This window comes from Lepisma saccharinum, chromosome 10, assembly GCF_977018435.1.
Source record: "Lepisma saccharinum chromosome 10, izLepSacc3.1, whole genome shotgun sequence".
Lineage (NCBI taxonomy): Eukaryota > Metazoa > Arthropoda > Insecta > Zygentoma > Lepismatidae > Lepisma > Lepisma saccharinum.
The window spans coordinates 88,478,255-88,504,418 of record NC_139238.1 but is presented as its reverse complement, the minus strand read 5'-3'; the positions used below and the strand labels follow the sequence as shown (position 1 = coordinate 88,504,418).

Sequence of the window (26,164 nt, the reverse complement as noted above, 5' to 3'; positions counted from 1 at the left end):
CTTGGGAATTAGCAATCTGAAAATAAACTTTCGTTTTGGTGGACTACTTGCAAAATCGTTTCGTGTTGTCTCGCTTGGAGTGTTGGTTAGCGTGTCAGACTAGCGTGCGGGTAACCTGAGTTCGAGCCCACCAGAAGGTAACTTTTTTTTTTTTAATTTCATCCAACCTTATTTATAAAAATTGAGGTTTCTTCAAAACCTTTTGAATTACATGCCACTTCGTATGTTAGTAATCTGAAAGCAGCAAAGGTGAACATTTCTTGTTCAGAAGCGACGATGTATTTGTGTATACGTTGAAAAAACACAGTTATTTTTGGCGAAAAGCCTGCAGCTACCTTATAATTGAGATCGCTTCCTAAATGTCAGTGCTAATATGGCAGTAGCTACATTCTGTCAACACACCAACTTTAACGTTCCCGTAAAATGATTACCTTTCCACGTTTGAAAATCGTGAGTGCTGTCTAAAGTAAATACTTTGATACTTGCGTTTGCATGTTCGAATCCAAAGTAATACGATTTTCTTTCCCAGCAAATTACATTGAAACCATTAATAACTGTTTTTGCAATGTGATATTGATATCATATATTGAAAGATTAAAAATGGAGAATTTCTCTTAAACCAACTTATAAATACCACTGATGTGAAGCGTAAGATGCACGATCAGAAAGCCTGAATGTTGCATTGAAAACTGCAGAGAACAATGACTGACTTATGAACAGCGACAAGTTTTTCTATGCTTCAATGGGATTTTAGATATTACTATAAATAAACAAGGGAGAAGAACACAGGTTGGTTTGATGAACTAATTTGTAAACTAAAAGTTTTAATTAAAGAAATAAAATACGTTCACGATTTAATATGTCATTCAATTTCAGGCACATTCCACCAACTGAAAGAGTATTTTCAAAATTAATAATATTTGGATAACCGACAAATCCAAACTTGACGTTGAGCCCGTAAAGCACTTCATAATTACAGAAATATTCGTATTTTTACTTGAACATGCCCTTAATTTTGTGTCTTGATTGTAGAAATAATGTGTTGCAACGAACAGTAGTATGTTTTAGAGAGTGTTTATACTCTCTTGTGTACTGCATGAGAATACTAAAGTCATTGTTAGTTTCCTAATCAAATAAAAATTATTTATTGTAATCTTTAAAAAGGAATGCCTTTGTTTCTTTGCAGCTGTTAATGATAGAAATTCAATTGCAAACAAGTTACCAAATTAACAAATATTTATCTTACATATTTGTGCTATGTGCTCGTATGCTTTATACAGGATGAGGAAGGAAGCAGATTGTTCTTGGGTAACTTGTCCTGCTTTTGTCAGAAAACCTAATCAGCATACTGAACCAAGCCATCACATGAAATACGACTTCAATAATTAGATCCGTTTCTATGGCCAACTAACTCCAAAAACGGTAATAAAATTGTCAGTGTGAGGAGACTGAGAAATAATTGCCTCCCATATTACGTTATACTCTGTATGCCTAGTGTGGTTTGCCTGTCCCTAAAGAATAAGCTGAAAACAAACCTCTGTCGATTGTAACGCGTGTAAAGTCTGTTCCAGCTTACAAATCACATGAAATACCTTCGCTCGCTTCAGTGTGCTGCACAAGGTCATGTTCGACTGATAAGCGGATACCACGTGTTCCGCGGCCAACCGACAGCACCCCAGAGAACCTTCTGTAACTTTGCCAGGTTCCTTCGCATCCCTGATAAAGCGCATGCGTGTAGTCCAGGCACATTTTGCATCACTGGGGAGTTTGGATTCTGGATATTTTTTGAACTCGGAGAAAAGTAATGATGTGCAGAAAAAATATTTTTTCTGTATGTTTCGATTGTGTGCTCAAATGTTACAGTAAACATATCTCCGTGACACACAACAACAATTACATTAGTCAGTCACTCCAGAGAAAAAAGCGCTTCAATGTTTAGAAACTTAGCAAGCGTTACTCACGAGACGAATATATTGGCCGTCTGTCAGAAGGCCCGGTGGTGTGGTGGTAGTGTGTTAGTTTGACACGTAGAAGGTACTTGGTTCGATTCCGTTTGATTGCCTCCAATTGTTTCCTAAACTCAAGCAACTAATTATTTCATTTTATTTATTGCACACATTCTTATTTTATTTGCTGTGCGAATTGTTGAATTTCGAATTGAATTTTGTTTTCCAAACTTTTACGATAATTACTTGCGAATAGAATTATATTTATTCCTGGTTCATTTTCTCGAAAGAAGTGTATACTTTTCAACAGGTATAACATTTTTTGAATAAAACACGTGACAATTTAATATGTAAATGTTTGTAAAATGATGAGAAAAGTGGAAAACTATCTTAAAAAAATATTTCCATAAATAATATTGAAAACGGTAAAATAGAGATTTCCACCCAAAAATAGAGTAAAAATATATTTCACCTTTAAAAGTAAAGTAAAGTGCTCCCCTGTGCATAGCACCACGCCATGAAGGCGTATAGGGGGTGTGGTGGTAACGCCCCACACTTTCTTGATCCGGTCGTGAGTGGGGGTGATGTGATCAGCATCACGCCCCTGACCGCCTTTACCCCCAGGGTTTCCCCCAGGTACCCATGTTATTCGACGCTGGGTGGGCGCCGGGGCCGCTTCACCTTTATTTCAATAAATTATTAAATAAAATGCAAACATTTGTTGCTAGAGTTATTAAAATAAAATTGGGCAGTAGAACGGGAATGGAACTCATAACCTTCGGGACGTGATACTTATTCGCTGCTATGGGACTACCTGGCCACTTTAAAGTCATACAATAGCATCTCCTCATCAAGGCACTTTGAAAGCATCGAAACCTTCAAGCGCTTTTCCTCGGATTTCTTCTTCTTTTAAGTCCACTTTATGCACAGTAAGAAAGCTTATACCGGACTGGACCTACAGTTTAAAGTGGGATCCCAACCACTCGCGTATAAACCGGGTATCAAACTTTTCCTCGGAAATTGCTGGCTAACGTGCGATATTAGCAATACTCTTTTCGGGCAGGGATGTTTGTGTTGGTCCCAATGAGAATAAAGAGAACATAGATAAAAGTGACATGTGTAGCAACTGAGAAAAATGTGAAGAACTGGGGATACTGACAAGTAGGTGTATTCCTTTAATTCAATAATAAAAAAAATGCAGGGTACCGTACCACTATAGAAAATCCTGTCCCAAACTGTAGCCTCTCCTTCTTAGATGAAATCAACAGATATTCGCAGTTTGTGACTTGTGTGCTTTTTCCTGAGAAACTTAGATATTTTTTTTTTAGTTTACAATTTTAGTTCATCATTAGTTCTTCCCTCTTGTTTATTTATATTAATAACTAAATTCCTATTATAGTACGAAAATAAATTTCACTATTCATAAGTCATGCATTGTAAACTGTTAAAAAATAATGCATTGTTCTCTGCAGTTTTGTGTAGTAAGTGCAGTTTATGCAATTACATTAAACGTGACAGATCAACTAGAGATCAAATTTTTCACATCAGATAGACACTTGAGAAAAAGTGGGAATATAATCTAAATGTCCATCAGCTATTAATTGATTTAAAAAGCATATGATTCGGTCAAAAGAGATAAATTATAATAATATATTAGTCAAGTTTGGAATACCTAAGAAGCTTGTTAATATGATAAAAGTATGCACCAGTGAAACAGAAAGTAAAATTCGTGTGGGTATTAATGTGTCTGACAAATTTACAATTCATGATGGATTAAAACAAGGAGATGCATTATCTCCATTGCTATTTAATTTTGCCTTAAAATATGCTGTTAGGAAGGTAAAAGAAACTAACGAAGGACTAAAATTAAATGGTGTGACTCAGTTGTTAGCATATGCAGATGATGTAGACTTACTGGGGGATGATGTGAATACAATTAAGAATAATGCTAAAATATTTTTCAAAACTACTAAGGAGATAGGTTTGGAAGTTAACAGAGAAAACTAAATATATGCTTACAGGCCGAAACCAAGTGTTAGGTAATAATCAAAATCTAATTATTGATAACAACTCGTTTGAACGAGTTTCCAAATTCAAATACTTAGGAGTAATATTAACAAATGAAAATTATATTAAAGAGGAAATAAAAAGTAGGCTTAATTCAGGAAATGCATGTTACTTCTCTCTTCATAAACTTTTGTCTTCTCGTTTAATATCTAAGAAACTAAAACTTAAAATATACAAAACAGAAATTTTGCCTGTAGTATTATATGGGTGTGAAACTTGGTCCCTTACATTGAAAGAGGAACATAAATTGAGAGTATTTGAAAATAAGATCCTTAGGAAAATATTTCGACCTAAAAGGGATGAGGAGTCAGGTGGGTGGAGAAGGTTACATAATTTGTATTCATGTCCAGATATTATTAGAATAATTAAATGAAGAAGACTTAGGTGGGCAGGCCATGTGGCACGAATGGGAGAGGAAAGAGGAGTTTACAGGATTCTTGTTGTGACACCTGATGGTAAGAGACCTGTAGGAAGGCCAAGACGAAGATGGAGGGACAACGTTGAGTTGGACCTAAAGGAAATCTGTAATGATGGAAAAGAGTATATAGATTTTGCTCAGGATAGGGACAGATGGAAGGTCTGTGTTGCTCCAACCATGAACCTTCTGGTTTAAGAAGGCTAGAGAGATAGTTAGTTAGTTAGTTCTCTGCAGTTTTGAATGCAACATTCAGGCTTTGTAATCGTGCATCTTACATCAGGATATGATCATTTATAAGTTGGTTTAAGCGAAATTCTCCATTTTTAGTATTTCAATATATGATGTCAATATTACATTGCGAAAACCGTTATTAATGGTTTCATTGTCATTTTCTGGGAATAATAAAAAAAATCGTATTACTTTTCATCTTTGCTGCTTTCAGATTACCAACATACGAAGTAGCATGTAATTCAAAAGGTTTTAAAGAAACCTGAGTTTTATAAAAAAATGGTTGGAAGAAATTTGACAAAAAAAAGTTACCTTCCGCTGGGCTCGAACTCAGGTTACCCGCACGCTAGTCTGACACGCTAACCAACACTCCAAACGAGACAACACGAAACGATTTTGCAAGTAGTCCACCAAAACGAAAGTTTATTTTCAGATTGCTAATTCCCAAGGTATAACATGCGTAGCCAGGTGTGTCTTGCGTTTTCTGTACTTTTGTTATTTGAGTAGCTTTGGTCTCTCTCTAAGTTAATCACGGGAAAAGTGAGGAATGTTTTTTAAACGAAGATGATAAATAGACACACAGGAATAATCCACCCTCGCAATAAATCCGAAACTCAAACCTGGAACCTTCAATGCGAGGTGGGTTTCTTGTTCTAACTATATCTGTGTGTTTTCGTTAGATTCATGGTATTTCGTGAGTAGATATGAAGAAAGTAAATAAATAAGTGGGTGGCTGGAGACTGGAGAATCGTAGCTACGGAACTATTGAGAAACTATCCTTCGCCAAGATAGACAATCTCTACATCCCTTGTGATAGAGAACCTATTAGAAGAATGAAAGGACAGATTAAAATATTTTAAACTTGATGTGTATCCTTTCGTTAAAATGCCTAGAAAACAATATAATAAACTTGTTCACTGCAAGAAAATAATAAAAAAATTTACCCATGGTGTGGATCGAACCCAGGCCTCGCTGATGAAAGCTCTGCACGCTAACCAACACACTATCAATACCACTAACTTTTCTTTTTTTCAGTCAGTCTGTTTCCTTCCTCAGCACATGAAAAAGCAAATGCATCTTAATTTCTGATAATTGTCTCATTCTCTATTAATAGAAATCACGTATGTCAAAAATAGACGCATTCTTTCTGTGAAATATCACATGTTTCGCACATCATGCTTCTCCGTTTACTGCCATTTGGACATTCACTTGGAAGTTAAAACTTAGCTTTGTGTGTGCGTTTTCACGTGCATGTGTGCGACAAGAGTGGTGTGAACGTGTGTTGGATGTTGTTCTAGGTATTATTTTCGTTCAAAGCATTAATATAACTGTAAAATATAGAACTTAGTGTAATGCAAGGAGTGAAAATATAAACCCAGTCCGTCAGGTTCGTTACCAAACAACATTAAATAAAGGAACGTAACTTGGACCGAGTATTATTCCATGTCGAGAACACGAGACATTACTTCCAACAATCTTCATCTCGTGTTTCTCTTTGGCATCACTGCTCAATTTACAGAAATGTATACCAGTGACTGGTATACAAGCCGCAGAATTACAATGTTGTTTGGGTTGTCTAGTCACAAGGCGCTTGGTGGTGAGACATGGATGGCTTGCTTGAGTGGTTCTTCAAAAGGGTCGTTACAACCCAGAAGTGTCCGTGACTGTACCTACAATTATCGTGTTTCTAACAGTAACAAAGTATTTTTTTTAAATAAATAAGACTATTCTTTTCTACATTAAAATCATAAATATGTAAAATTGCCGTGTTTTTTATTAGGGAAGGTGGAAATTTGGGTGGGGTGTAGAAAGTAGGTGCGCCAAAGATCCATCTCACAAGGGTGAAAATATTATCTTTAGTCGACCCTGCCTTGTGACCCATAGGCAGGGTTCTTAAAGGTCCAGGAACCCATAAATTCTAATGGGTTCGATTAGGTCCCTCTGCAGGACCGGAACCTTCTTTCCCGCACAATTTAAATTCGGTCCAACTTGCGTATTGTTTTATTGAAGAAAAAGGTTCCTGGACCGAATTGGAATAGTTTACAGATAAAGAGTTTCTTTACGGTCCAGAACCCATTTACGCTTGCTGATTTTCACTTCTGGACCGGAATTGAATTTATTCAAATTTCCTGGATCTTTAACAACCCTGCCCATAGGTTCGATCGTCTTTCTGTTTCTCCTCAGTCCTCCTTGCTTCACGCCATCATGGGGGAGCTCCCCCTGTGCCGAGGGGGTGTCTACGTCAAGGGCAGGATGTCGTACTCGTCCCAGCGACCGTGGGTGTTCATGGGCTCCGTGAAGGACAACGTCACCTGCGGGCAGCCCTTCGACGACCAGAAGTACCAGAGGGTGCTCCAGGCGTGCGCCCTGGTCAAGGACCTGGCCCTTCTCCCCAGCGGCGACGCCACGCTCATCGGGGACAATGGGTTCTCCCTCTCCAAGTGTCAGAAGTCAAGGATCAACCTGGCAAGGTGAGTTCTCCCATATCTCTCTCCTCACCACAAGCGTATATTCTTGGCTAGCTAGGCTATCTGCGAAGCCTGAAGTCTAGAGAATAAAATACAGGAGAAAAATCGATCACAAATTGCAAATAAAATTATTCATATCAGTGAGATGATGATGGTGATTCTGGAGTTGGCAACCTGATTCTTTGTGAGTTGGCAACCTGATTCCTTGTGAGTTGGCAACCTGATTCTTTGTGAGTTGGCAACCTGATTCCTTGTGAGTTGGCAACCTGATTTCTTGTGAGTTGGAAACCTGATTTTTTGTGAATTGGCAACCTGATTTCCTATGAGTTGGAAACCTCATTTCCTATGAGTTGGCAACCTGATTTCTTAGGAGTTGGTAAACTTATTTCTATTCATAGCCTAGGACCACGTGACATAATCAGATAGCCCAGATCTTTGAGTCAGTATATGCCACTGCTCCTCACCCACTCTTTTATGTTACAGTCAGTTATTGCAGACCAGTGTTTCTCAACCTCCGAGCTCTGGCGTCAATTATGCATAGCCGCGAGAGGTTCGCCGGAAATTTTAGGCTTGCAGCCCGAGCTGGCAACCACTTGGAAAGATGACATTTTGTTCGGGGTTCACCAGCGATAAAAGGAACTTCCATCTCGCCAGGGCTGGCGAAAAATCAAAGCCATTGAGAGGGGACTCCTACCCGTGCAGCCTCCAAATTTGAATGCGATTTCAACCCTGGCTGGAAACCACCTGCAAAGATGGCCATTCGCAAGGATTTCAACGCGATAACAGAAAATGCCCTGGCAACAGTGGCGATGAGCAATCAAACTATCTAACCGGGGAGCACGTAGCTTCCAGCCTCCAAATTTGGATGTTGACGAGCAGGCGCCACGGTGAATTCAATAGGTGATTCTGGAAGGTTTTTTTTTAGTGCTAATCACGGAAATGACATCCATTTTTCCCATCAGGTCAGGATTTTTCACAATTTCACAACCAAAATTATCATATTCACCATTCCATTACACCTATTACAGAACGCAAGAAAATAAATTTAAAAGGAAATTTCGGTTGTTTACAAACCAATACGTGATTCTGGAAGAATTTTGAATGCTGATGGCGGATGTGACATAGATTTCTTTCCATTACGTCAGAATTTTCACTAGATCAGGATTTTTCTACACGTCATTAACTTTAAAAAAACCACGATAAAGCATTGAGTTTTGAACATTTTATGAATGAAATTATTATGAGGGATTTCTAAAATGGAACTTACGTAATCAAAGTTTACAATTTTCATGTCAATATATCTTGTGAAGATAGGTGGATTAAATACTTATTATTCAATGTGCATTTATAGTTCAAAGTTGGGGTATTTGTATTGTAGAAAATCAATATTCTTCCACCATCTAGACACCATCTATTGAGGAAATGATGAAACTACACATTTTTATTGTGAAATTAAGGCAGTTAAAAATATTGCTATTTTCTGAAAAAAATAGACGTGATGGGTAAGGATGGATTTCATTTTTGGAATAAGCATGTTGAAACTATTCAGAGACAACAGTCATCTGCGAGTAATTCAAATCCATGCAGGGTAGTGATAATCAGGTTTTGCCAAATTAATTTAATGATACTGGCCAGAGGAAACTAAGAGACCCAGTCGTCGTCATCTAATTTAAACCAAATTTTCTATTTGACAACAAGCCTACACATAGTCGAACTAATACTCTCTAAGATTGTGTCATAATTGATTTTTAATATAAAATTTCAAGGATACATATTAATTAACATACAAAGTTTTTAAAAAAATAGAAAGGGATTAGGAGTAAAATAGTTTGGATCGGGCCATCGATATAGTATATACTACAGGTTGCTGTAGACTATGTGAAACATGAAATAGATTTATCTTGTGTTTCAATTGTTGAAGAAGTGTGAAACCCTTACGCTCATTTGCAATGAGAAGCAAATTTCTAAGTGTCAAACAGAATGTATGAAATATTCTAGCCATTAATTGAAGAATGTACTACTTTTTCTAACAATTGCCACATGTTTATTCTCTATATTATACTTTTTCCCAACAAGATTGTAAATTACACTATCTTTCGAAACTGTCATAAATTAAACATTGAAAATGCATAGATTACGCAAAGATAACGCATGTAGACCGTTAGTCGACGGTACTGGGTGCTCACAATTCAAATTGCCCCACTCAGAGCCCATTTGAAAGAACGGATTTTGGTGAAACTTGGCATAGAGGCTATGGAGACCATGGGGAAACCTGTGCGAGGAAAATATAGCTAAAATTTTAATCATCCGGTGGAAATGTGGCGCTGATGTAACAACAACTACCAGTTTGAATTTATGACGGTACAGCAGTGTTTAATACGTGCCCTCCCTGTCAACGCGAATGTCAGTTTAGGTAAAGGTAAAGTTCCCTGTGCATATAGCACCGTACCATGAAGGCTCATTTTAGGGGATGTGGGAGTAGGGGCCCCACATCCTCGATCTCGGTAATTTTTGAAGGTGATGTGATCAGCACCACGCTCCGGCCACCTTTACCCACCAGGGTTGTCCCCAGGTACCCATTGATTTGAGGCTTGGTGAGTACCTGAGCCTCTATATACGGGGAGAAGGCCGGAAAATTCCGGCCAACCTGGGAATCGAACACCGCGTGAAACATTGTAATCAATAATCGCACGAATCTCTTCACGCGATGTTTTCACTTTGCACCATATATTCAGTGTCAAATTTCCAACTAGTGGTGAAAATTTGAACTATCTTGTTTACCATCATCATTCGTTTTCCCAACCAAATTTCAGCGTTTCTACGCACGAGCTCCAGAGGGCTATGAGAAGGGTAACTTTGTGGGCACCCGGTACGTCACTGGTTAAAAACTGTATGGTCATATGTAGTCAAAAGTGGTAGGAAAGCGAAGTCAATTAAATCATATCAAATCCATCGAAGGGACGTTGACTTAAAGTTAGTGTCAATACGATAAATTCGTCCGAAGAATTTTAGGAGATTTGCGGGGCCTGAATAAATCAATAATTGTGAGTATTGTGATGGAAATGGAACGCAAAAGTGTATATGGGAGGTAGAAATTCCATTCCATATTAACTAACTCTCTAGCCTTCTTAAACCCAAAGGTTATGGCTACAACAACACAAACCTCCCATCTCTCCTTATCCTGGGCAAGATCAATCCAATCTCTTCCATGCTTACCGATTTCCTTTAGGTCCATCTCAACGTTATCCCTCCTTCTTTGTCTTGGCCTTCCTACAGGTCTCTTACCATCAGGTTTCCCAACAAGAATCCTGTAAACTCTTCTTTCCTCTCCCATTCGTGCCACATGGCCTGCCCACCTAAGTCTTCTTGATTTAATCATTTTAATATTATTCCATTCCATGCCTTCTCTAAATTGAACACAAGTGTTTAGATTGAATGTATGGATGCCCTAATCAGAACAAGCTTGTGTTCACCACACTGTTGAGACGCAACAAGCAAGAGGTGCCTGGGTATTCACGCAACGCTGTTGTTGCTTTCAGAACGCTGTACAGAAAGGCGGAGGTGTACCTTCTGGACGAGCCCCTTTCGGCGGTGGACTCTACCCTGGGCCACCACATCTTCCAGGACGCCATCAAGGGCTTTCTGAAGGGCAAGACGTGCCTCCTGGTTACGCGGCAGCAGCAGTACCTAAGGGAGGTCCACAACATCTTCATTCTTAGAGACGTAAGTTCTTTGATCCATTAAGATAGCGTAGCGATATCAGTGATCGAATCTAATTAACCATAAGCAGCGATTTGCTAGCAGACGACTACTTTCTGATTGACTGATATTTACACTAGAATGACCAGACTATCTGCGATGTGACTTCAAAAAGCAAAACGTGTCATTTTTTTCAACGATGTTCCGCGGTTTTATGTATTTAGTGCGAATTGTAGGGCAGCGTTCCGTAACCCTGCGAAGATAAATATAAGTATAGTGAAACCACAAGGAAAGAAACCTGCGCAGAACCTCATCGCGCTGGCGGGTGGGGGAAAGGAGCCTTAAGCGTGGCTCACGTCAGTGTTGCCACACCTATTGATTTCTCGGGAGAATTCCTTAACTATTGCTATGGCACCTCCAACGGCCTGCTCAAAAACACGTTTCCTACTCATCTTACTTGAACATGGAGGGGAGAGGTAGAGTGGAACTCCACTCAGCCATGAAAAGTACTGTTTTAACTGTGAAATTATGCCAAACGATATGCTAGGACATTATTATTATTTTATTACTATTGCTACATTACTATTTTTAGATGGTTTTATTTATCCCACACGAAAATCTATTTCTATTTTAGTTATTTTATTTCGCTTTTGTGCCTCTACGGGTAAGTACGACAATATGGATGAATGAAAAACTGATGAAATGAATGAAGTGACACAAACACAGTAAAACGTCCTTGCCTTACTAGGTAGAAACACTGACTTCGTAGCGTGGGCAAATTATTTTATACATGTGTGTGTATGTGTTCTGTGTGTGTGTGTGTTGTGTGTGTATTTCTAGCAGATGGGGAGGATAGGTGGCACCCTAGCACAAGCGTTGCTATCTTGAATTATTGAGGAAGATATGCTGTCTAATTCACCAAATATATTTCACATACGTAATGCATTTTCTCATTATGGTGCTGGACGCGTGCCCACCCCTAACGGTAACTGTACACCGAACACCAGCAGAAGATAAATTAATTTGTTATTGTTAGCATTCGACTTGAAAGATTGTGGAAAATGAATGTTGAAATAAAAGTACCTATTATTTCAGAGGTATGAGTTGATTTCAGTCACAGTAATTAACATCCATTATTATAATAGGATGTAGGAACGTGATAATTTCAAACTCAAGTGCTGTTTTCTGAGAGGGCAACATTATTACGGGGTAATATGCCTCGTTTACCCGCCTGATAAAAGTACATAGTTTCCCGCTCGCTGGAAAATTTCCCATTTTTTTTTTCAAGAATGACCTGGCAACACTGCCCCGAGCACCGATAACGGCAGGGAAGATGCGCGAACGCTTTTGACGGAAGATTTTTTCCTTGTGGTCGAACTATAGCAGGACGTTCATTTTTTTTAACATTCTTTTAATCCTTTTTACTTGACCGTTAAGGCTGTGGGTGGTTAAGATTAATCTACCAGCATATGAAGTATCCTGCCGTTGATCGAAACCAATTGTTTGCTGACAATGAAAAGGTTGCAGATGTTTTTAAACAATAGAGGAGCTTCCGTTTGAAAATGCGTCTAAAAGTAATTTGTCTGTCTGTCTAGATGGTGGTAAAATATTGATTTTCTACATTATAAATCCTCCAATTTTGAACCATAAATGAATATAGAATTGTAAACATTTAATCCACCTTTCACGACGTGACAAATTGACATACAAATTGTATGAACTTTGGTTAGGCAAGTTTTATTTCCGAAATTGAAATTCTCATAGAAAAATTTCTTAACCTAATGTCCAAAATTCGATCTTATCATATTTTCTGTTATGTATGCGAGAGTGTACTTGGTGTATGCCGGCATGAAATTAGGTGACCATGTAAATCGTGGGTGCAGGGTGAGTGTTGAGACACTGAGATCTTGATCAACCAGTAAGAAGAAAGGAATGCATTTCGCTAGAGCTATGATATGGAGGAAAGCAGAAGTTACATGCGATATTTTTCCCCACACTTACCTTCATGACGTGGGGGAAAATTCTGACATGATGGGGAAAATGATGTCATTTCCGTGATCATTCAAAATCAATCACCTATTGGTTTGGAAACAACCATTTTTTTCCCCAAAATGTCGACCAGTGTAATTAATAGTTGTTTTAGCATCATTAATGCCTATTTCAAAAGTGAGAAAAGAAGTGGTGTCCTCAAACTGAAAACACCCATGGGCAGGTAAAGTGGCACATCCTTCAACTTTCGAATCTTATGAAATATGCCACTTTATTCGAACAGGAGCATTATTTATTCCACTTTTTTCTTTTGTTCCAGGGCGAAGTGGAGGAACAGGGCACCTTCAGGGAACTCAGGAGCCGAGGGGTGGACCTCAACAAGTACGTGTGCACGGGGGAGGAAGGGTGGAGGCTGGGGGCGGGGAGGGTCACCTCCTCGTCCGAAGAAGATGAGGACACCTCCAACGACATTCGGCCAGTCGAGAGCAACAGGAAGTTCTCGGTGAGTTGTGACGGGTATCACTTATCGCACGTAAGTCAAACACCTTCTCGGACGTCTTCTGACGTCAGGATAAATGCTTTGTTGTTAGGCTAAATGTAGTGTATTTGTGCTAAGGGATTTTAAACCTAATTAGCCTAATCTAACCACGAAAGCTTTCTGCGCTTGCGTCAGAAGATGAAATACGGCGGTTGACCGAGAAGGTGTTTGACTTACGTGCGATAAGTCATACCCAAGTAGTGACTGGTTAAGACGAAGTTACGCAATAACCTTCAAGTACTATTTTCTTTTTGGTGCGATTAGCTATCATGCAACCGAGTTTCTAAAAAATGTATTCTTTTCTTGAAAAATGATATTGGTTGGTTGATTTCGTGGTTTAAGTCCACTTTATGCACAGTTAGGCTAATCGGGACTGGACCTACAGTTTAAAGTGGGATCCGAACCACTATGTGCCTTCACCGGGTATCGAATAATATCGCTACCACTGCGCCATGGGGAGACCCTTACAAATGATATTATGCAGGCAATCACGGACTAACAATTACATTGCATTCATGCAGGGTAACGAGGCTCTGGCTCCTGCACCAAACTTCCAATATAATTTCCTATAGTTTCATCACGTGGTTTCATGCTATCTCAGAATATGCGAAACTTCCCGATGGATGGAGCCACTTTGCACATTTGAAAATATATGACAAACTCCCAAGAGAGTATTCAATTTTTGATGATAGCTTCCATAATAATCATGAAAACTTTAAGAGGTAATGAGATTGTTCTTTATAATGAACTGATCAGTCAGGCCGTTAACACGAGCGGACGCACAGGACCGGCGCACAGGAGTCTTTCTTCAGCATAGTTTATTACGTAGTAGAAAGTTCGGTATTTGGGCTAGAATGGGAATGATCTTGGAAATGTAAAGTCAATTTTAAACAAAGCGAAATTACACACGTGTATGCATCATTTGGTGCATTAGAGGCCGTGTCCGAAAGGTGCAAGAACATACTTGAAGCGAGCATACTTCGAGAATGATCTCACAGTGCGGTCTTGAAGTCGTGGAGTGGAAGTGAAGATCTTTCGAACTGCCCTCCGACTGCAGCGCCAAATACGATCAGTAGATATAACCGAGGACACGTTGGTTTTCCACATTTTAAACACTTGTTTTTCACCACAGAAATCACATAGCATTTGTGAATGTTCTAATACATACATTTCCACACATTAGAAGAACTGCAACAGTAGTATAATTGATGCTATTATAAACTCGAGAAATGATGAACCCCCCTCAGGCAGATTTGCCTACACTTAAAACTTGCTCAACATGCCCATATCAGCTTTTTGCTCAAGTGTGGTACTCCGTCTAATCCAAGATTTTTGTAAAAATGCCCTCGGGAAGTTCCTGTGAAATGATGAGCCCCCTCAGATTGATTTGCCTACACTTATAAAAGGCACTTCTGTCAGATTGTTGTCCATAATCCTGTCAAAAATATGCCCCTCTTGATATTTTTTTTGGATACACTTAAAACTAAGCCCTAGCATCATGTTATGCATCAAATTATGATGCAAGAGCTTTTGTTTTATGCAACAAATTATGATGCAAGAGTTTTTGCATTGTGCAACAAATTATGATGCAAGAGTTTTTGCATTGTGCAACAAATTATGATGCAAGAGCTTTTGCATTACACATCAGTTAGTATTGTGAGAGTGGCTGAGGAGTACAGATGTGTTGTTGCATTGCTCCTCTTATTTTTTTTTAATATCGCAGATTTGTATAAATTGAATTATAGGTTTGTTTGATTCAATTTCTAATATATTGAACAAAGGGTTTATATTTGCCCTAGTTTGTTATACAAGATCAATACATGACACATGGTATTAGGTCAATGCCTTTCCATGCACATCACGACATGCCTGTGCAGACATGCAATTGAGAAAGGTCATTGCTTCAGTGGATCAATACTTATTCTATCTTTGTGCATGTAGGCTATCCTGTACAACCTGTCATAGGTTTATTAAGTATAGAGTTTTGATTTGAACCCCAAGAAATTTTATATAAATACCAAAGCCAAAAATATTAACACACATACACACACACACACACACACACACTAAATATACAAAACACACTGCTGAACCCAACTGATATTTTTTATTAAGCATAGAATTTTGATTTGGACCCCAGGAAATCTTATATAATAAACAACAACAAAAATGCCAAATCAAAAATATTGTAATCAATGCAATAAGAATATAACCAGCCCCAATTGGGCCAGGCATCAAAGGAATTGTAATCCAGACAAATGCAGAACTCCCACAAAAATTTGCCCTAAATGCCATAGAAAATATAATCTGGAATATTTCACATATAAACATATAGGTACTTGTTCTGCACAGTCATCAACATTGCCCCCACAACCATCTACATCTGGTCTGAAAAGGAAGCATGAAACACCTGTTAATGCTGGACCAGCAAAGCAGCCACGCTATGCACCACCTAACCATAGCAGTTTTAATGGCCAATTAAGGGATCACCGGTTTGTATCAGAGCCAAGATGTGACATTAAGAATTTTTTGAACAGTATAAATTCTGATGTGCAGGCAATTCTAAATGCACAAAATGGCTCTTATAAGCTGTCCCTCAAATTGTTTACACAATATAAGAAGCCAAATGGCACAAAAATTACACAGCCCCACATAACAGAAACTGTATCGGTATATTCAAATGCAAATTCAGACAAAATAATAAGCAGTTTGATAGATCAATTGAATATTAAACACTCTGAATTTGCAGCAAAAGAGTCTGGATGGAGCCTATGCGGCTCTCCACACAAGCTCTATGTTAATATTTCTGAATTCAGCCCATTACAAGGTTCCACTTATGTGCCTTTACCTGCCAATATTAAAAACAAAAGAGCCGTGGTTAATATAGAAAATACCGACCAGAAATGCTTTTTGTGGTGTATTTTAGCTGCTTTGTTTCCAGTTTCAAGGAATCCTGAGAGAATAACTTATTATAAACAATATGAACACAATTTTGATGAAGCAATGGAGGGTTTAGAATATCCAATGTCTGTTCAGAATATTGATAAATTTGAAAAAAAGGCCAGGAATATTAATGGTAAACAATTATCTATTAATGTATTTATTTGTTCTACTGGCCGTGGCAATTGCTTGATAGATCCTCTCAGAATCAGTACACTTGATGATGATTCTGCTGTTCCGATTGATCTGCTCTTAATTAAAGAGGATGATACACACCATTATACTCTGATACATAATCTTAAAGCTTTAGTCAGAACACAACTAGACAAAACTCATAGAATATTCAAGTTGTGCAGAAGATGTTTGTCTGTATTTGATGGTCAAAAAATGGTGAATGGGGTTCGGGAAAAGAATGCAGAAATTGCTAAAAACAAGTTAATTGAGCTACTGAAATACTGTGGCAACCATAAACCTGTTCATATGGTGATGCCTAATCCTGATGAACCTTCAATTACATCATACCAGTTACATGAACCTTCTAGTTTTTATTATGTTGTTGTACAGGATGGTGTTGTTAGTAAAGAATATTTATACATGGGAGCAGATGCCATCAAAGAATTTGCAGATAGAATAGAAAATGAGTGCCGTTGCATAGCATCTAATGTCTTATTAAAATCAAAACCCATGTTGCCTTTAACAGAGAAACAGATTGAAGATTTCAACAATGCAGAAAAATGCCCGGTATGTGATTCTGAATTTTCAGATGCAAATATCAAGGTTAATCACCATTCCCATACAGATGGTAAATTCTTAATGGCCCTGTGTAATAGCTGTAATATTAAGATCCAGAGACCAAAATTTGTCCCTATATTTTGCCATGGTGCATCCAATTATGATTTTCATCATTTGATCAGGTACGAGGGGTTTGACAAGCAGAATTTAAATATTTTAGCTGAAAATAATGAAAAATACATTGCCATTAGCAAAATAATTAAAGTTAATGGTGTTCCTATTCACTTAAGATTTCTTGATTCATACAGAATTTTATCGGCTAGCCTGGCTACACTGGCCACTCAATTATCTGATGATCAATTCAAAATCACATGTGCTTTGTTTCCAAATCAGGACCTGAAATTAATTAGCGGAAGGGTGTATATCCATATGATTATGTTACAGATTTTTCTAAATTTGATGAGTGTTCTCTGCCACCACAACAAGAGTTTTACAGCAAAATTAGAGGATCTGGAATCACTGATGAAGATTATCACCATGCCCAATTGATGTGGAACAATTTAAAATGCCAGACATTTGGTGATTATCACAAGGCATATTTAAAACTTGATGTGACCCTCTTAGCTGATATACTGCAGGCATTCAGAAAATCTTCCATGCAAAATTATAAGCTGGATCCAATGTATTTTTACAGTGCTCCGGGCCTAGCATGGTCTGCAATGTTTTTAAACACTAAAATGCAATTGGATCTGATCCAGGATCAAGATATGTATCTGTTTATGGAACAATGTATAAGAGGAGGCATGGTGCAATGTTCTCAGAGATATGCCAGAGCAAATAACAAATATATTCCTGATTATGATCCAGCACTACCATCAAATTATATACTGTATGTAGATGCCAACAGCCTCTATGGTTATGCCATGATGAAAAAAACTGCCATATGCAGGGCTTGAGTGGGTCAAAGATTTCAATATTGAAGATCTTAAGGATTATGATGACAGTAACTATGGCCTGTTCTTAGAGGTTGATCTGACAATTCCTGATGATTTACACAACACATTTTCTGATCTGCCCCCAATTCCCGAGGTTAAGTGTTCACCTGGCTCTAAACAGAAGAAATTGATGATGACTCTAGAGCCGAAACAGGATTATGTCATATATTACAAAAACCTCCAGTTCCTGATGAATCATGGTGTTCAAGTGACCAAAGTTGGAAAAGTTTTGAGGTTCAGGCACTCAAGATGGTTGAAGCCATATATTGATACAAACACAGAGCTTCGAACATCTGCATTGAGCCAATTTGATGAAACTTTGTTTAAATTGATGGTCAATTCAGTGTATGGCAAAACAATTGAAAATGTCAGAAAACATATTGATGTTAAAATAATTACTGACCCCAGCCGGAGCAAAAAATTGATTGCAAAGCCCAACTTCAATTACAGAAGAATTTATGATGAAAATATGGCACTTTTCAACATGAAAAAAACAAAGATCAAGTTTGATAAGCCTATTTATGTAGGGGCTGTGATATTGGAATTGGCCAAATTACACATGTTAAAATTGTATTATAATGTGTTGAAGCCTTTTTATAAGAATCGTGTAAAACTGATGTACATGGACACAGATAGTTTTGTTCTTGATATTCAAACAGAAGATGTTTATCAAGATATAGCACAGCCTGAATTGTTTAAATATTTTGATACCAGTGAACATACAGAGATTCAACACTACAACAAAAAGGTGCCTGGCAAGTTAAAAGATGAGACACTTGGTGATGTTATTGTGGCATTTGCTGGGTTAAGCGCCAAGATGTACAGTTTTGAAACATGTAGTGACGCTGTTGCAAAAAAAGCCAAGGGCATTGGCAGAGCGACTGTAGACAAAGAGCTTGAATTTGAAGATTACAAAAATTGTCTCAAATCATGTAGCACAATCAGAACATCAGAATCCAGAATTCAGAGTGTGGATCACTTGTTGACTAGCAATAATGTAAGAAAAGTGGCTCTGGATCCACATGATGATAAGAGATGCATTTTGTCATGTGGCATACATACTCCACCATGGGGGCATTGTGATTTGAAAAGTGGTAATCAATGCTCAATTACAGAGCATGATTTGAAATAAATAAACATGCCTATGAACTTATTTGGGTTCAAAAAACAGGCTATTATGGACCTGCCAACACCACAACCCTCTTCTGATATGATATCTAAACTAAGTGCTTTGTTAATTATTCATCTGAACAGAATACTTACAGATGTTGATGATGAAACAGGTAAAACATTGTACATATTTAACAATAATTTAAATCATTACCAATTACCTGTAGGTGGTCAATTGCAATTTATTACAACCCCTGAGGGTAATGTCAAGATTTCAGTGGGGAGAAATATTTATAGAATTAAGCACTCAAACATGATTTCTGGCACTGTATATACTGTTTCTGCTGGTGACTGCTTATATATTGAGGTCCCGGGATCATATGACAAGCTTATACCTTTTTTTATAGAATTAAGAATCAGATATTCAATAATAAATAACCACTAAAACAAAAATGCCTAATGATATATTTGGCCATACAAGACATGAAGATCACAGTGATGAGATTCTGATGCTTGATGTCAGAGTCAAGAAATTAAGAAGTGATTTACAAGCTTTACAAACCACACTCAATGCCAGTCTTCAACTAGAAATTACAAATTTACAAACACAATGCATGGACCCTCTTCTTAAAATTGATTCAGAACTCAAAGTGCTGCTTCAGAAATATACTGACTTGGCCACATTGGATAATTTTCAAAATTTAGAAGAAGCTGTAGCAGCTCTTCAAGCCAAATTTAAGACCCAGGCCGACAACTCTGAGCAATTGAAACAGCAATTGGAAGAGCAGATAAATAATGTCCAGACACAGCTCCAAACAATTGTCAAAAGCATAAAATCACAAGAAGATTTTGATCTAGTGATTTCCACTCTAAAGGAACAGATTCAATCACTCCAAATACCTAATCTGGACCCCTTGAACAATGCCATAGCCGAGGTTAAAGAAAAAATTGAGACACTTGAAAATTTTATGAACAACTTGCCATCTTCTGATGCTTTGAGTGCAATAACTCGGAGTGTTGCCAACATCAAGCTGCAACTCGAAACATATGAAGATTTTGGAAAAATTCAAAGTACCATAACCCATCTTGAGGGTACAATAGCAGCAGTGCAAAGTGATTTGACAAATGTACAAGAATCCCGCCTGCCTGGTATTGTAGACACACTTGTCAGTGTCCAGCAACAGATCACAAAGCTTGAAAACCTCAACACTGAATCTGAGCTATCACATTTTCATCACTTGATCGATGATATCCAAACAAAACTTGAAATTTTACAACAATCAACACCCACTCAGGCAGATATAGCCCTTCTCCAAAATGCTATGCAAAATGTGGCTGATGCTTCTGAATTAAATAATATGAAATTAGAACTTGAATCTTTGCAAAATACTCTAACAAATCTGCCTACATCACAGGAACTTAAAAATATTAAGAGAGCAGTGAATCGCATATTGAAATCAGAAGATATCAAGAATATCCACACAGAGATCAAACAACTCACTCAGACAGTGGCCACTCTACCAACTAATCAACATATTAATGAACTGCATGCCCTGTTTGAGGATATCAGAAGACAGGTCCATGATCTTACTGCTCAAAATTCAAAATTGGCAGTTATTGGAAATTTGCAACAAATTGTAGCTAATATCAAGCAACAGCTAGGGACCATGGAATCCAATCAAGCAAATGCTCTGTCTGTTTTTGCCACCCAGCTTCAAGAGATTGTGCAACAATACAAAAAACTTGTTGTGGACATGAAGATCAAGCCAGGCCATGATGATGTTGTTAGGACTATCAATGAGCACCTTGAATCTGTAACAAATAGATTGCTTACAGCAGAAAAAGAAATAACTGGCCTAATCGAGAATCCTAAACATACAGTAATTCTTGAATTGTACAGTATCCCCAACAAAGAATATTACTCACCATTTACACCAGGTGGCAAAATATATATGCTGTCCCCTGCACAATTTTATTACCAGTTTTTTGTTGGGGGCACACTTAGACCAATCAAGATCAAATATTGGCTTCAACCACAGGCACACCACTACCCTACCTTATCAATAACAAATGCTGACAACAAACCAAAAATCACCAGTGTAGAGTTAGAGGATTTTACAGATCCCAATACATTAGAAACATCTTTTGCTGAAGATGATGGCTCTCTGGAATTTCATATACAAATAGGAGACAAATTATATTTAGAAAATCCTGTAGTATCAGCTACTAAACACCCCATAGTTGCAATATTCTTGTTTTCATATTATGTGTAGACAAATTATTGTTGATGAATTACACAGACAAGCCAGACATAATTATAAGAGACTGCCAGTAGTTACAAAAGGCATAGATGATTTATGGCAGAGCGACTTGATTGAGATGGCAAGTGGACAGCTGAAAAACTTAGACAAAATCAACAAGGGCTACAAGTATCTACTTACTGTAATAGACACATTTTCAAAATTTGCCTGGGCTGTGCCACTCAAATCCAAGACTGGAAAATGTGTTACAGAAGCCATCAGGACAATCATCAATCAGAGTGGAAGATCACCGCGCTATTTGCAAACACATAATGGCAAAAAATTTTATAATTCTGTGTTCCAACAATTTATTAAAAGCCAGTCAATAAAACATTATTCGAGTTATAGTGATCTCAAAGCCTCAATTGTAGAGAGATTCAACAAAACTCTAAAAAATCTTATGTATAAACAATTTACACTTCAAGGTAATTATAAATGGCTTAATATTCTTCCAGAACTTCTACATAAATATAACAATTCACAATTCCATTCCACAATCAACATGAAACCCTCTGAAGTAACTTCATCTGATGAGCAAAAATTGATCAGGACTGTTTATTATCCTAGATACCAGCCAACAACAAGAAAAGCCAAATACAGGGTGGGTGATCAAGTAAGAATCAGCAAATATAAGCACTTATTCAAAAGAGGTTTTACAAGAAACTGGAGCACTGAATTATTTACAGTGGTTCAAGTTAAACCTGGGACACTTAACACATATATAATAAAAGATCACCGAGGAGAAATTCTCAAAGGCAGATTCTATGAAGAAGAACTCAACAAAACTAAACCGCCTGACACATATCTCATAGAAAAAATCATCCGCAGAAAAGGCAACAAGTTATTTGTCAAATGGCTAGGACTCCCAGAACACAGCTGGATCGATGCAGACAAAGTGATAATATGAGCACCTGGGATGTTATAAAAAGGCTGCCAGAACCTGAACAGCAGATTAAGAGAAATGGCAAGTTGCTGCCTGAAAATATTAGATGTCTTATTGTTGGGCCATCGGTTTGTGTAAAACTACACTAATGATTGATAATTTTTTATTGGCACCCAACTGGTTAGACTGGAAAAACAGGCACTTGTATGTCTTCTCTAAGAGCTTGGAACAATTAAAATATCAGCAGCTGATGAAGCTATATGATGGATTGGATATAGCCACTTTTGAACCAGATGTTAAGCCACTTCATGAATGTCTCGATAATTCTGTTGTTGTGTTTGATGACATTATACTGGATAATAAAAACAAGGTTAGAAATTTCTTTACACAGGGCCGACACAAAAACATTGATTGTTTCTACCTGGCACAGACTTTTTCTAAAATTCCGAAGCAGCTGATCCGAGACAACAGCAATTTTATATGTGTGTTTCATCAAGATCATACCAACCTCAAACACATACATGATGAATATGTAGGTGGGGACTTGAGCTACAATGATTTTTCCAAGTTTTGCAGTAGGTGCTGGAATCAAAACAGTTATGGGTTTGTCACAATTGATATGACAAGAAAACCCAATAGTGGCAAATACAGAAATAAAATCAACAATTTTCTAGATATTGAAACATATATAAATAACGATGAAATGACCAAAAATTTGATGATCTTAAATTAAGAGATTATCTTGTAAAAAGATTTAAGGGATGGAAATCACAGAACCGAGGAATTTATGAACAACACAAACAAACAGAACAGCCTATTATTGATGCTATTAGTGAATTAGGTAAAAATATCAAAACTGTTACAGAGCAAAATCAAAATTTGATCACAGAGCTTGTACCTGTAGCTGCTACGAACATATTAGATTATCCAATCACCCCACTTTCCAGTATTCATACACCTAGTCCTGTTGCTCCTCGAAGAATTGAAGCTACTCTGGATCCTATTGAATTGTGTCTTCTTGCTCAAAAATATTTAAGCACACCTAAAGACAACAAAGATGACGTTTTTGGCTTATATGCTGACACAGAGCGTGATGGTAGCATCATACATAGAATTGGCAATTTCAGAGTAACATTTATGGGAGATGATCTCATTGTATATTCAGAATCTCATCTTGGAGAAAAAGGTGGTTTTGTAAAATATCCCGGCACACCTGGATTGTGGGAACTGATGACTAGGAAAAGGCCTGGCAGCTATACAGATCAAGATTATGAGCATTACAAAGAAATATTAATAAAATCAGATGCTCTATACCAGAACAATGATCCCACACAAAAAAGAGTCAAGTCTAGCAGTGGAGCAAAATATAACAACTTAATCAAGCCCATATGGTCACAGATCAAGACTGGCAGTGGAATCAAACAATACAACACCCTGCCTAAAGAATTTGTGTGGGTTGATGATGTCAGGAAACTTGTAGATAGGTTATTGGTGATAGCTGGGGAGGAAAATGCTGGCAACCATAATTTTTACAATGAAAAGGTTGGAATTATGGACATGATAAGCACCAAATTGTCTAATTTTATAGTGAATGACACTAAGGGGATTGGATATCTTATAAAAATTATTAATACTCTACCACCTAAATTTTGGAATATTTCTGAGGGCCGGGGGTTGGTTAATGACATTATAAACAAGCTGCCATTTGAACTACACATTCCAGGCTATCAGTATTGTGGTCCCGGTACAAAATTGGACCATAGATTAAACAGAGGTGATCCTGGTGTTAATCCCCTAGATGCTGCTTGTAGAGACCATGACATAGCATACAACACACATTCTGATCTTGACAAGAGACATGTTGCAGACAAGAAATTAGAAGAGGCTGCATTTGGTAGATTTGTAAGCAAAGATGCTTCTTTGAGTGAAAAAATAGCAGCATTGGGAACCACCATAGCTATGAACACCAAACAAAAACTGGGGTGGGGGCTGTGAATATGTATATAATAAACCTACAATGAAGGCCAAGGGTGTTATGTATCAAATACCTTATGCAGGTCTTAAATCTCTTAAAACTATTGATAGTCTTTTAACCAAAAAGCAGCGCAAGAAAAAAAGCTCTTGTATTGCCAAGGGCCATGGTATGAAATTGTTGCTTAGTACCCCCCAATTAAAAAAATTACAGCAATCTAGAAAAGAATCACATGTGGGGGGTTTCATATTTACTATCCCGGCCATCTTAGCAGCACTTGGGGCTGTTGGGAGCTTTGCTGGGGGATCAGCTGCCATAGCAAAGACAGTAATAGATGCCAAGAAAAATAAGGCAGAATTAGATGAAATAAAGCGCCATAACCTTGCCATGGAGAAACAAGGCAAAGGTGTTAAAGAGAGCCATGAATAAGTTTAAAAAAAACAAGAGCCGCTTACAAACCAAGATATTGAAGCTTTAATCAAGCCACTGGGCATCAAAAATTTTAGACTTGTGTACATGTCTGATTCTTTACCAGAACAACCACTCAACAAAGAGTGTGGCATTGTTAATTTGGATAAGTACAAAAATCAGGGCACTCACTGGATTTGTTATCTTAAATATTTAAACAATGAGGCATTTGTGTTTGATTCATTTGGAGGTGTTCCACCTGAAAATTTAGTAAAATATCTAAAATCAGCTAATCTTTATTACAATAATGCCCGTGTTCAAAACTTCAAAGATGTTAATTGTGGACATTTGTGTTTATCTGTTCTTAGATATATGTCTCAAATAAATAAACCATCAATTGAAAATTTTCAAAAAACCTTGTGGTATCTGAAACATCATGGGGGTATTCCATCTCACCAGCCAAAATTCAATATTGAAACTCAAATTACATGATGATATAGTGTATCCCAAAACAATAGCTCTCAGAGCATTTTATGGCATGTACTTGATCCCTAATATTACACACCACAACAACAAAATTGCAGTAGGGGATCAAAAAATTGTCATCACTCCAGGGCAGTATAATCTGTCCACTCTAAATGCTCAATTACGCAGAGGTATAGTATTAACTCAAAATTCTGTCACTCACAGAGTAGAGATTGTATCTGCTACAGAAACAGTGGATCTGGGTACTATAGGAGAGCTGTTAGGATTTGAGAACAACACAAAACTTGAACCGGCCATCAAACTCACTGCTATTAATATACCTAAATTCTTAGCCATAGAGACTCTGAATATTCACTGTAATGTGGCGGAGGGTATGATCACCAAATCAAATGGCATAGGCACTCACAAACAAACTGGCATCATTGCAACATTTAAACCTAATTCTGAATTTATGGAGCCAATCATCTACACTCCATCCCCAACATTATATTTTCCTGTGTGCCATAATAGAATAGATAACATTGAATTGATGGTCACTAATGAAAAAGAAGAATTAGTTGATTTTGCTGGAGCCACAACAACTGCAATCATAGAGATTAATATTTAAATAAAAATACATACAAAAAAAATGGAAAATATTGAGAGTTATGAGCTACAATCATTCCCCCCAAACAGGAGGACATTTGCAAATTTAAATCAACCCAACACAGAAATTTAGGTTGATCTTGATGTAGGGGATGGCTTTATACACCCGCACAGAGCAGATCTATATATCAAATTTGATGTTGTAAAGCTCGATGGAACAGATTATCCGGCAAATTCAAATATAAGATTGGTAGACAATTTTGTGCCGCATCTGTTCTCTGAAATTGAGATCAGAAAAGATGGTGTTGTTATAAACAGAGTGGATTATCCCGGCATTACCTCCACAGCTTTGGCCACACTAAAATTATCCAAAACCGAGGCTTCTTACTACAAAATAGGT

General features: G+C 37.6%; 1 protein-coding gene across 1 annotated transcript in view; it reads left to right on the top strand.

The window, feature by feature from the left end:
* LOC145994179 (ATP-binding cassette sub-family C member 4-like) overlaps positions 1 to 26,164 on the top strand; it is a 150,887-nt gene that overhangs the window by 88,088 nt on the left and 36,635 nt on the right. The window contains exons 11-13 of the mRNA XM_083130276.1: positions 6,844 to 7,130; positions 10,667 to 10,850; positions 13,135 to 13,317. Of these exons, the coding sequence (XP_082986402.1) occupies positions 6,844 to 7,130; positions 10,667 to 10,850; positions 13,135 to 13,317 (654 nt within the window). The remainder of the gene's footprint in view (positions 1 to 6,843; positions 7,131 to 10,666; positions 10,851 to 13,134; positions 13,318 to 26,164) is intronic.